Below are 13,423 nucleotides of genomic sequence, written 5' to 3' on the forward strand. Positions count from 1 at the left end.
AGCTAATGAATGTTGTAAGAGATTTCAGAAAAATTGGAAATAAAATACCATTTCGAAAGCTACTGTTATGTTTCTTTTGTGTAACATTGTTCTTCTGACTTTTTCCAGTGCGTCTGTTCCCCCCCGATTCTATGAGTCTCTCTGGACAAGGGACTGTCTTCATCAGTGTCTGTGCGTTATTTCAGCTGATATACTGTGATTCGCATATAAGAAATATTTACTCAATGAGTGTGATTGATAATAAATGCTTGGGATTGAGAAGCAGAATTTTTCAAAGAAAGAACAACCAAAACACCCTTCTCAGAAAGTGACTAAAAATGCCACTGATGACTATATAAAAAGATATTATTTTTTATTTTCTGAGGAACAAAGCATTTCACATTGTCATCTCATGGATTTTCACAAGATCCCTGCAAAGTGAGGGACATTTCTATCTTCCTGGCCATCAGAAGCCATAAAACAAAAACTCAAGCCACTGCTGTTTCCTTGAAACTGGCAGACAGATAATGGGATTGGAATTATCTGTAAAGTGACCAATTTTGCTGTGAGGACCTGGATTGGAGGGGAAAGGAAGAGGTGAGCTGGAAAATTCTGGGAAATTTATGCAGATCTTCTTTTGATTTCAGGTAGGAAAACCAAACCTCCTCGGCCAGAATCTCCCACAACCACGCCGAACATATCTGTAAAAAAGAAAAACAAAGATGGGAAGGGTAAGAACCATAGTTTGCTTATGGTACTTTATCAAAGAGCAGTCAATTCAGAATTCCTCTTCTGGATAATGTAAGTAGTGAGCCTACCAGCTTTGTGTCATCGTGATGAAATGGGTCTCACTGCTGCCACCCGCTCGTAAGTTACATCTGCCGCTTTTTATTAAAGGAGGGAAAGTAGCAAAGCACAAGAAATCCCTTTTGGAAGATTTTCACTTTCCTGTTGGGTAATAATCTACTTAGTAACAGGGAGTTCTTGAAAAGCTTTGGACTTATTCAGTCCACTGATCTTTCAACCCTGAGGTGCTTTTAATGACTACATTATGGTGTCTTGGGGTGCCTGGTATGTTGATTATCTCATTCTGCCTGTTTCAAATTCGACCCAGATTCAAAGAAGCAAATTGTTTGGGCTGGTTATCAGGCAGCTGCTAGAGCAGACCCCCGGTTTTAAGATAACAAAGAATCTATTGGAACATATTTGTGGCAGTCACTTTCTTTGGTGTGTACCCTCCCCACCTTTCCCTTCCCAATAGAAAAGAAATCATCAGGTGATCCTTAGTTAGCCTCTTTTCAAAGGTCATGAAAATAACTGGCACCAAGATTGACCCATCAGATATAGTCTTTTATTGGTTCCATTGCATGAATCCAAATATTTGAGGATTAGTTATGTATCTAGTAGCATCAAAACCAAGTTAAATCTTATTTGACAGTATGTGAGTCTAAGTTTCTCCCGCTGTCCAGTACAGTGTGGTCTAAGAGTGCAGTGGGTTTGCTTCGGGTTTGTGTGTACCATTCATCCTGAATATTTTTTCAGAGTAAACCTTTGATTTTTTCCCAAAATATCCTCTGTTTCAGGAAACACAATTTATCTCTGGGAATTCTTATTAGCACTGCTGCAGGACAAGGCTACGTGTCCCAAGTACATTAAATGGACTCAGCGAGAGAAAGGCATTTTTAAACTGGTGGATTCGAAGGCCGTGTCCAGGTTGTGGGGGAAGCACAAAAACAAACCTGATATGAATTATGAAACTATGGGCAGAGCGCTCAGGTATGGGACATTTCAAGTGCTGAGTATATCATGAATGCCCAGAGGGGCTGCTTTTGAACTGGTGGAAAGTTCAACCGGGTGAATGTAAACCTAAAAAATAACAAGTACTTTCAAAATTTCATTAATTGCTGAGCATCAGTAGAAATTAGAACCTTAATTCTTAAACGTATGTGGTGTAGGAATGGTATGGTGCTCGACACATTTTCTTGGGTTTTATCTTAGACCGGTTATTTCTTGGTACTGGATGTGTTTTCCTTTTGAAAAACAGGATGTTATAATGAAATGCAATAAGTTCATGCAATGTTGTGGTTGGCATTTTGCTTTCAGAAGGATTAGAAAATTATAAGATGTGGTCTTCACAGGAACTTTTTCAGCCACCAGGCTTGCCTGAATCAAGAGTCTGTACAAATGACACATAACATGTAATAGTAACACAAACACTGTCTGCCCGGGAGAAGTGAGGTTTAGGTAACTAAGGAACTTTGATTTGCAAATCTTCACTTTAATATTATTCAGTAATAATTATAGCATGCATTAAGTCCTTTCTCTATGCTAAGCACCGGGGAGATATAGCAAATGGCAAGCAGTATGGCATAGTGGAAAGAGCCCGGTCCTGGGAGTCAGAGGTAGTGGGTTCTAATCCCAGCTCTGCCACATGTATGCTGTGTGTCCTTGGGCAAGTCACTTAACTTCTCTGCACCTCAGGTACCTCATCTGTAAAATGGGGATCAAATTGTAAGCCCCATGAGGGATGAGGAATGTGTCCAACTTGATTACCTTATATCTACTCCAGCACTCACAACAGTGCTTGGCACATAGTAAACGCTTAACAAATACCACAATTTTTATTAAATGGCACCCAGCTACTGACCCACATGGGGTTGGGAGATTGTAGGGAGGAGTAGGGAGATGGTATCTCATCTTCATTTTGCAAATGTGGAAACTGAGGCACAGAGGTTAAATGCCTTTCCCAACTTATTTCTCTCCAATTTAGAGGACTCCCCCCCCCTTACAGACCCAACCCCCACACACCTATCAGGTCCCGGGGACTAATGGATATTGCTACTGAACTCAGAAAGCATTGAAAACATTCTCTGTTAGCTTTCTCTTGGATGCACCCCATAATAATAATAATTATGGTATTTGTTAAGCGCTTACTATGTGACAGGCACCTTACAAGTGCTGAAGTGGATACCAGCAAATTGGATTGAACACAGTCCTGGTCCCACATTGGCTCACAGTCTCATACATCATTTTACATGGGAGGCAAAACTGAGGTACAGAGAAGGAAAGTGACTTGCCCAAGACCAAACAGCAGACAAATGGTGGAGCTGGGATTAGAACCCATGACCTTCTGGCTCACAGACCCTTGCTTTATCCACCATCCACACCATTAGTGTGGAAAGAGCATGGGCTTGGGAGTCAGAGGATGTGGGTTCTAATCCCTGCTCCACCACTTATCAGCTGTGTGACTTGGGGCAAGTCACTTAACTTCTCTGTGACTCAGTTACTTCATCTGTAACATGGGGATTAAGACTGTGAGCCCCATGTGGGTCAACCTGGTTACCTTGTATCTACCCCAGCATTTAGAATAGTACTTGGCATATAGTAAGAGCTTAACAAATACATTATTATTATTATGATTATTATTATTACCAAAGTGGGAAGGAATTTACATGTTGAAAAGAGATGAGGCAGAATTTTAGACTTCATGAGAGTTTAATAATGGGAAGCATTTCTTAATTAGAGAATTAAAGACAATATTTACATCTTATAAATCAGTGAATTTTTCAAAGAACAGAGTGGTACACAATTCAAACAAATCAAGTTTGCTTTATTCTGAAAAACTCAAAGGGGAACACCTTATAGAGTAGGAAGATCCAGAGCTGAACAGGTGAGTTGGAGATCGGGGGGACTTGACACTTGATGGTTTTAGTTTTGTCAGTGAAGTAGATGGCAAGATTGTCAGGGGCAAGAGATATTAAAAATAATTATAATAGTAATTCTGCTACATATTAAATGCTTAATATGATCCTAGCACTGTGCTAAACTCTAGAGTAAATAACAATGCAGTCATATGAGTCACAGTTCCTGTCCCTCATTGGGCTTACAATCTAAGAGGGAGGGAGAGCATGCATTTAATTCACATTATACAAATGAGGAAATTGACACACAGTCACTGGTATTTACTGAGTCCTTAAATGACTGACTCAAGGACACACAACAAGCAAGTAATAATAATAATAATAATGTTGATATTTGTTAGCACTTACTATGTGCAGAGCACTGTTCTAAGCGCTGGGGGAGATACAGGGTCATCAGGTTGTCCCACGTGAGGCTCACAGTCTTCATCCCCATTTTACAGATGAGGGAACTGAGGCCCAGAGAAGTCAAGTGACTTGCCCACAGTCACACAGCTGACAAGTGGCAGAGCCAGGTTTCAAACCCATGACCTCTGACTCCCAAGCCTGGGCTCTTTCCACGGAGCCATGCTGCTTCCCAGTGGGAGAGCTAGGAAGAATACTACTAATTATTATTATTGCATTAAGCTCTTACTGTGTGTCAAGAATTGTACTGAGCACTGGGGTAGATTTAAGATAATCAGGTTCCACTTGGGGCTCACAGTTTAAGTAAGAGGGAAAACAGATATTGAATTCCCATTTCACAGTTGAAGCGGCTAGACTTAGAGAAATTAAGCCCAAGACGTTCAGGTCCCACATGGGACTGACAATCCAAGTAAATGGAGAACAGGTATTAAATTCCTTTTTTGCAGATGAGGGAACTGAGACCTGGAGAAATTAAGCCCAAGGTCATTTTGCAGACACATGGTAGAGCCAGAATTAGAACCCAGGTCCTCTTACTCCCAGGCCTGCGCATTTTCCATTCCCAGTTCTGTGCTCTTTCCACTAGAAGCAGTCTGGCTGTTTGTCTGCTGTGTGGTGTGACCCTGGGAAAGTCACCTAACTTCTCTGTGCCTCAGTTTTCACATTTGTAAAAAGGGGATTAAATCCTGCTCCCGCTTAACGTAGACTGTGAGCTCCATGCGGGGCAAGAATTGTGTCCAAACTGATGACCTTGTATCTACCCCTGCACTTAGAATACATAGTGAGCCCTTAACAAATACAACAACAATAATAATTACAATGTACCTCACTGCTTCTCTGAAGGGAGATGGTGGCAATGGGAATTTAAGGGGGAGTTAAAGTCAGGAATAACTGGTGTACCAGCAGGCATGGGAGTCAATAAAGGAGGAGAAGTAGTAATAGGCAGATTAGAGGGCGGAGTTATAACAGGAGCGAATGAGTTTAAGAGATGGATAAAGTTAGCCTGATGCCTGGATTTCCTCTAGCCGTGATCCTCGGCTAGAGCACATGAGGTGACCAGGGATTTAGAAAAGCCTCAAAAAGACAACAAACCAAGAATTTACACTATTCGATTCATTTTTCGTACAGAGAAGCAAGTGTAGAAGAAAATACTTCAACATGATAGGTTATATATTGTCCTAATTTAAAATATTTGTCTGGAAAAGTGGGAGATTTGGTATTTGAGAACTGAGAATTTGGACAACTTGGTAATTTGGTAATTAAGAATTAAATTGTGAACAAAGTTGGAATGAAGGCCACAGCTGGTGATTCTCGTCTCAATGTTGATTTTTCCTTAGTTTCCTGGTTCCAAGCTTCAGGCAGCATTGGTTCAGCAAAGCAGAATTTTCCAAAATTCTCCTTGTGTTGTTAGTATATTGATCTATTTGATTGGCTTACTTGTCTGTTTTAAATAGGTACTATTATCAAAGAGGCATCCTGGCTAAAGTGGAAGGCCAGCGCTTAGTCTATCAATTTAAGGAAATGCCAAAAGACCTGATCTACATAGATGACGAGGACCCGAGTTCCAGCATAGAGTCTTCCGATCCCTCGCTATTGTCCTCAGCCACGGTTTCCAGTAGAAACCAGTCGACCAGATCCAGGGTGTCGTCCAACACAGTGATGAAAGGAGCAGCCACTACAGTTCTCAAAGCACCGGGAAATTCCAAAGCTACCAAATTGAAAGAGGCTGGTGAAGTTTCCCAGCCACACCTACCTGGCGTGGCACCAGAAGTTTTGAGGACAATGCAGTCACCTCAGTCGGTCTATCCAACTCAGCTTTTTCGGACAGTTCATGTCGTGCAGCCAGTTCAAGCTGTCACAGAAGGACATGCCGCTGAGACCGGTAATATGCAGGATGAAACATTAAATTCCTCCATCCAGAACATGAGGTAAGGAAGTGTGCAGTCGTTTTATCTGGGACAGATCATTCTATCGATGCTAAAAAAAAAAAATTCAGGTGCAGACAAACTGATCCCACATTCTCTAGTAGAAGTGGGAAATTGGTGATTTCCAGGTTTATTTCAGGCAGTTTGGGAAGCATGGTCACATCAGACTTCTTCTGCCAGGACAGTGATGGAGGGTCTCCTGCCCTTTGTCCTGTGGGCCCAGATTGTGAGGCTGGAAGCAGGGAGAAACTCTCTTTCAAGGTAGTCTGGGGAGGCAGGCCAGCATGTAGGGAGATGAATAGGAAGAAGGTGAAAGTGGGCAGCAGTAGTCAGAACTGGGGCACAATCACTTCGGGGCTCCCACTACTGCGTAGCATCATGGTTTCCCTCCTTGTCAGGAAGGAAGCAGGTGCTGTAACCGCAAGGGCTTTCACTATTCTGGCAAGTGATTTCAGCATTTCAGGTGATTCTTTCACAGCAACACTGACTCATCTGGGGTGTTACTTAGGAAGCCGTGAGCCCCTTCCCCTCTCCCCCGACCCTCAGCCCCTTGCCAGTTGTATCTCTTTTCTCCCAGTCTTCAGGCAGAGAGATGCTGAATATGGGATGAGGAGCTTGTTGGGTCTGAGAGACCCTTCCTGGTATATTGTGACCTCAAGCCTGCCCTGAGATGATGACAAACACAGCCTACGGGGCCACTGAGATTTTTGGGTGTAGACAAGTTCCCACAGTACATTTGAAATATCAGAAGGGGAAATTTATTTTGGGTGTGTAGAATTTAAGATGATGGATTTAGAAACAGACATCAAACCAAGAATTTACATTAGTAGATTCATTTTCTTGTGCAGAGAAGAAAATTGGAAGAAAATACTTCAACATGATGGGCTATATAATGTCCTAATTCAAAATTTTTCTCTGGAAAATTGGGAGATTTGGTATTTGAGAACTGAGAATTTGGAAGACTTAGTAATTTGGTAATTGAGAATTAAATTATCAACAAAGTTGGAACAAAGAGTACAGCGAGCCTTTGGTAGAAAATCTTCACAGTGATGAAGATTTAGTGATGAGGCATAAAGTGATTTCACCCTTGATAAAGAATGTATAGAACGTGGGACAGTTCACCCTTGATAAAGAATGTAAAAAAGCTGGGGCAGTCGATCCACATATTAAACTCCAAATATTATCATCATCATCAGTGGTATTTATAAGGTGTTTACTGTGTGCAGAGCAATGTACTAAGCATTTGAAAGAATAGAATACAACAGAGTTGATAGACACATTCCTTGCCCACAACAAGCTTACCATCTAGAAGGGGAGACAGGCATGAATATAATAAAAATTTATAATATAGTGGCATTTTATCTGTACATTTAGCATGCTCTACTTTTAGCCGCCTATTCCGGACACCATGTTAGAGTAAACTGTGCTATATTTCATCTGGCTGTGTTTGCGGGAATTCCTGGACTCTTTGCCTCTCTTCCCCAGCTACCGTTTCCCAGAGGGTTACCTTTTACCCAAATAGAACTTAATTGCAAGAATATACCTCGTGACTTAAAGTTTGTGATTTTGAACCTCTCTAGGTCTCTACCGGCCCCAGCCCAAGTTCCGGTGGTGGTATCCCCCGGGAACCAGCAACTGCATGCGGTCACACTCCAAACAGTGCCTCTTACTACAGTCATAGCCAGCACGGATCCAACCTCAGGAACAGGATCTCAGAAATTTATTCTCCAAGCCATTCCATCATCCCAGCCCGTGACTGTACTGAAAGAAAATGTCCTGCTGCAGTCTCAGAAGCCTGGCTCGCCTCCGTCCTCCATTGTCTTCAGCCCTGCCCATGTCCAGCAGGTTCTGAGCAGCAACGTTCAAACCATTTGCAATGGAACGGTCAATATGGTTTCATCTCCGTCGTTCAACGCGACTGCCCCAGTAGTGACCTTTTCTCCGGGCGGTTCGCAACTGGTAGCTCATCCACCCGGCACGGTGATCACGTCAGTAATCAAAGCCCAGGAAACCAAACAGACTGTGATTCAGGGGGTGGTGAAACAGGAAGGAGAAGAGATCGCGGCAGAAGAGGCAGAAAAGACCGAGCGGCCAGAGCGGAACGTGCAGCAGCAGCCGTTTGTGATGGTGGTGTCCAGTTCCAATGGCTTCCAGTCTCATGTGGCTGCCATGAAGCCAGAGAGTGAACAGTTGGAACCCGGTTCTTATTAATGTACCAGATTTCAGGGGGTGATTTTCTTTTCATAAATGTGATTTGTATTAAAGGATTCGATTTAAAGCATTACGAGGCTCCAGAATTTGGGCAGTAGTTAGGAACTCCTAACTTAGCTGTGGTCTGGGTTTTCGGTCCATTGTTAAATGTTATTACTAGGTGCAAGAAGAAAACATTCCAAGAACGTGTTTTGGAACTCAAGCGTGAAGGAACGTGCTTATTATGCTATGAAGACAGTCTTTGGAAAACTTTGTCCGATCCTACTTTGTGCATTTTATTTGTATTTCCATGTTAGTTTTGCAGAATAGAAAGAAGCCGTTTTGTTCATTCATACGGTATATGTAAGGCCACAGTGAGTTTATCTAGGATTTTTGCATTCCATTTATATGAACCAAGAAACTGATTTTGTGCTTTTTGTCTTCAGGTGATATGACTTGTCTGGTGTAATGCACCAAGACCTCCAGTCGGTTACAGTGTGGGTGCCACTAATTATGGCTTTGGAAATTTTAAAAAAAGAGAGAGCGAGAAATCAACACTCCCCATATTTAAGATTAATGCCATACTAGTTTACTAGTAAACTAGTAGTTTAAAAATTGCTAGGGAATTCTGGACAAAAAGGCCTAAGGAAAAAAGCAAGAGCAACCCAATAATTGTAGTTTTTTTTCATCAATGGGCAAATTTTCCCAATTGTAGCAAGTACTCTTGGGAGAGATCTTAATTCTTGTGGGCTGTTATTTGCTGATTAGTCATTTCCTGGGCTAGGTGGCCTTGAAAATATATGCCCAATTTGCAGAGATATATTTATGCCTTAGAAGAATCTAGCCAACATTCAGTAGCTCTGAAGCTGTAACTGCTTTTTGTTCTGGATTATTTTGTAAAGTGGGTGGGGCAGGAATTGTATACAGAGATATATGAAGAGCTATCCAGGTGTTTTGAGATGGAAGAGTTTTAGCATTTTCAAAAGTGTAAATAATGTACATTAAATTTCACACAAAAAAGTAAGTTTTTCAGCAAATTTGTTTCCTAGTATAGAAAAAAAGAAATTTTTATAGTAAGAATCATTATGTTATGTTTAGAGGTCTAATGTTATATGTATTCATATTATTACAGAGTGAATTTGTATTTAAAGCAAATTTTAAAATTTTGAAACTCCTCTAAACTTTTTTGTATTTTTAATTGGTTTATTATTAAAATAAATCATGTGAAAAGTAAAAACATGATTCTAGTTTTTGTGTAAAAATTGAATGGGTATGTGGGAGGGTTGTAACTCACTTTGTAATAAATACTACCTTGTCTTTCATTTTCAGGAGTTTTTTTTCCACAGAACTCCAAATGCTTTAAACCATAGAAAGTGGCAAACTACTTCCCAGATATGTCATTTTTGGAGGGGTATTTTTTCAGGATACTAGCTGCAACCAAAAGCTTAACATGGCCTCTTTATATATTAAAGAAGTTAGATTATGCCTAATACCTAAAGGAAGGCAGGAAGTGGGGAACTAAGAATAAGAATTAAAACTTTGATCCAGAGCAAAAGTACCATTCTTCATATTACCGTGAACGGTGTGAATAAATGTATCAAAATTAGAGAATTAGACACACGTAGGTTGGGCTTACAGAATTTTTGGAGAGTACTTTTTTGAAAACGATAATTGAAAAGTGATATAAAGTGCTCTTATTAAATCACTAAATCTCTTACTCTCTTACTCTCAATCTTACTCTTACTCTCTTACTCTAAATCTTACTCTTACTCTCTTACTCTAAATCTCTTATTAAATGCTCTTACTTAATCCCAGAGACAGGTACAGTTGTTGATTTGGGACATGACAAGTGGTTGGGCTAGCATGATGGTGGTTTGGATGTAGAAGAAGGGGCAGATAGTGGAGTTGTAAAGAAAGAACCAAAGGGATTTGGTGACTGACTGCATATGCAAGTTGAAAGAGAGGACTCTTAGATAATGCCATGGTTTGGGACTTGTAAAATGGGGAGGATGGAGGTAATGTCAACAGGGAGCATGTCAAGTGGTGTTCTGGAGTCCATCCTGCCATTAATCCTGGTCTACAGAACATAGGAATTAAAATAGAAGATAACATCACACTGGGGGCCGTGGTTTGCATTTTGGAGTGTAGGATTAGAATTCAAAGTGACCATGACTAGGGAAAAGTAATCAGAAGTATTCAGCATGCAATTTTCATAAGACCAAGAGTTAGGAAAACTAATGAGAGAAAAGCAGAAACTAATCAACTTAGGAAATTAAAGCCCTCATTATTATTGTTGTTATGAATAACAATAATAATTGTATTTGTTATGCAGTTACTATGTCAAGTGCTGTTCTAAGTGCTGAGGGAGATATAAGATTAGTCAATCAGTTGTATTTACTGAGTGTTTACTCTGTGCAGACCAATGTACTAAGTGCTTGGGAGAGTACATGGGAAGCAGGTTGGCCTAGTGGAAAGAGCATGGGCCTAGGAGTCAGAGGACCTGGCTTATAAATCCGGGTCTGCCACTTGTCTGCTGGGTGACCTTGAGCAAGTCACTTAACTTCTCTGTGCCTCAGTTTCCTCCTCTGTAAAATGGGGATTAAGACTGTGAGCCCTAAGTGGGACAGGGACTGTGATCAACACAATTGTCTTATAACTACCCCTGTACTTACCACAATTATCATTATTACTATTATTATTAATTAGCAGACACATTCCCTGTCCATAATGAGTTTACAGTTTGTACGGGGAAAGAGATATTAATATGATCAAGTAATTTATAATACATCATTTAAAGATATGTACAGAAATTCCATGGATTTGGAGGTGGGATGAATAGCAAATATCCAAAGATGATCAGGTCCCACTTGGGGCTCACAGCGTAAGTAGGAAAGAGAACAGGTATTGAATTGCCATTTTGCAGATAAGGGAACTGAGGCACAGAGAAATTAAGTGATAAAGCCAAGGTCATACACCAGACAAGTGGCCGAGCTGGGATTGGAACTGAGGTTTTATGATTCCCAGGCCCATGCTCTTTCCACTAGGCCATACTGCTTTAGAAAATCTGTGATAAGTACTTTAGAAAAAAATTAAACTGGTATTAATTGAGCACCTCTGTGAAGTGCATTAAATGTACAACTGAATATTCACGTACATGTAAGTGCATAAGATAGGTATAAATACACTTATTGCTAAGAGTGGCTGTTGATTTGAGTAAACACTGAACAAGGGTTAGGAGGTGAGAGTAAGATATAATTAGGAGAAGTGAAGTGCGTGAACTAGAAAGTAGCGAGTGAAGGAAGCTGATGTTTAAAATAGAGAAAGCTGGAGGAGAGCCTTGAATGGTTAGTAGCAGCAGCCTAATGGAAAGAGCGTGGGCCTGGGAGTCAAAGGACCTTACTTCTAATCCAAGCTCTGACACCTTTTTTTTTGGTAGTTGTTAAGCACTTGCTCTGTGCTAGGCACTGTACTAAGCACTGAGGTAGATATAAGATAACCAGGATGAGCACAGTCCCTGTCCCACATTGGCCTCACAGTCGTAATCCCCATTTTACAGATGACAACAGGCACAGAGAATAATAATGATGGTGTTTCGTTAAGCGCTTACTATATGCCACACATGCTCTAAGCCCTAGGATAGATACAAGGTAATCAGGTTGTCCCACATTGGGCTCCCAATCTTAATCCCCATTTTACACATGAAGTAATGGAGGTTCAGAGAAGTTAAGTGACTTGCCCAAAGTCACACAGCTGACAAGTGGCAGAGGTGGGATTAGAGCCCACGACTTCTGACTCCCAAACCCAGGCTCTTTCCAGTAAGTCATACTGCTTCTCTTCTCTGCTGTGTGACTGGGACAAGTGACTTGTCCAAGGTCTCACAGCAGACAAGACGAAGAGCTGGGAATAGAACCCAGGTCCTTCTGACTTGCAGGCCCGTGCTTTATCCACTAAGTCATGCAGCTTCTCTTGTCTGCTTTTTGACTTGGGCAAGTCACTAAAGTTCTTTGTGCCTCAGTTTCCTCATCTGTAAAATGGTGAAATACTTGTTTTCCCTCTTATAACTGCGAGTCCTGTGTAGAACAGTGCTTGGCACATAGTAAGTGATCAACGAATGACCATTATTATGATTAATGGTGGTAATAGTAGTATTTTCTGATATCAGTAGTCATTTACAAGAAAGTTGATTCAGTTGTTGAGTCTAGAGTCACCATGTTTGAGTGGTCCTAATAGTTTGATAAGGTTTGGGTGGAGAGCAACAGAAATGAGTAAGGGGTTGGGAAGTAGAATCTGAGCAGAAAATGGAAAAGGAATTTAGGAATATTATTATTGTTATTATCATTATTATACTTGTTGAGTGCTTACTGTGGATCAAGCAACAGAAATGATTAAAGGGATGGGAAGTAGAATATGAGTGGAAAATGGAAAAATAATTAGGAATATTATTATTATACTTGTTTAGTGCTTACTGTGGGTCAAGCACTGTTCAAGGCACTGGGATAGGTAGAAGTAAATCAGTTGGAAACAGTCCCTATCCCACTTCTCCACAGTCTTCTCTAGTGGGAGAACAGGTATTTAATCTCCATTTTACAGTTGAGGAAATGGAGTCACAGAGAAGTTAAGTGGTTTGCCCAAGATCACACTGCAAGCAATTGGCAGAGCACGGATTAGAATCCAGAGCCTCTGACTCACAGGCCTGTGCTTTATCCATTAGGCCATGCTGCTTCTCCATTAACCTTAAAAGGCCCAGAGGCAGAGTGCTGTCTTGTCTTATGCCATCGAGTCGTTTCCAACCCATGGCGACACCACGGACACATCTCTCCCAGAACGCCCCATCTCCATCTTCAGTCATTCTGGTAGTGTATTCATAGAGTTTTCTTGGTAAAAATACGGAATTGGTTTACCATTGCCGCCTTCCACGCAGTAAACTCGAGTCTCTGCTCTCGACTCTCTCCTATGCTGTTGCTGCCCAGCACAGGTGAGTTTTGACTTATAGCAGATTGCCGTCCACTCTCTAGCCACTGCCCAAGGAATGGAATGGAATGGGTAGGCCTCTACTTGACTCTCCCTCCCATAGCCAAGACTGGTAGATTACTGGAAACTCAACTCCCCAGGTGTGACCCTGAGAGGGGAAAGTGCTGTAGTTTACACATTTTTTGAGGGGGGTTGGGGTTGTGTGTGTGTGTTTTATTGTCCTCTCTCAAGCGCTTAGCTCAGTGCTCTGCACACAAT

The 13,423-nt window shown here is 41.2% G+C and overlaps 1 protein-coding gene across 5 annotated transcripts in view; it reads left to right on the plus strand.

The window, feature by feature from the left end:
- The window catches only part of ELF1 (E74 like ETS transcription factor 1), a 140,341-nt gene extending 131,610 nt beyond the window's left edge, over positions 1 to 8,731 (plus strand). For all 5 annotated transcript variants that reach the window (XM_029058755.2, XM_029058757.2, XM_029058758.2 and 2 more), the window contains 4 exons: positions 627 to 710; positions 1,563 to 1,755; positions 5,534 to 6,007; positions 7,585 to 8,731. In XM_029058755.2, coding sequence (XP_028914588.1) covers positions 627 to 710; positions 1,563 to 1,755; positions 5,534 to 6,007; positions 7,585 to 8,215 — 1,382 coding nt within the window. In that variant the 3' untranslated portion in view covers positions 8,216 to 8,731. The remainder of the gene's footprint in view (positions 1 to 626; positions 711 to 1,562; positions 1,756 to 5,533; positions 6,008 to 7,584) is intronic.
- The last annotated feature ends 4,692 nt before the right edge of the window (positions 8,732 to 13,423 follow it).

The sequence above is a fragment of the Ornithorhynchus anatinus genome, chromosome 2 (assembly GCF_004115215.2).
Source record: "Ornithorhynchus anatinus isolate Pmale09 chromosome 2, mOrnAna1.pri.v4, whole genome shotgun sequence".
Lineage (NCBI taxonomy): Eukaryota > Metazoa > Chordata > Mammalia > Monotremata > Ornithorhynchidae > Ornithorhynchus > Ornithorhynchus anatinus.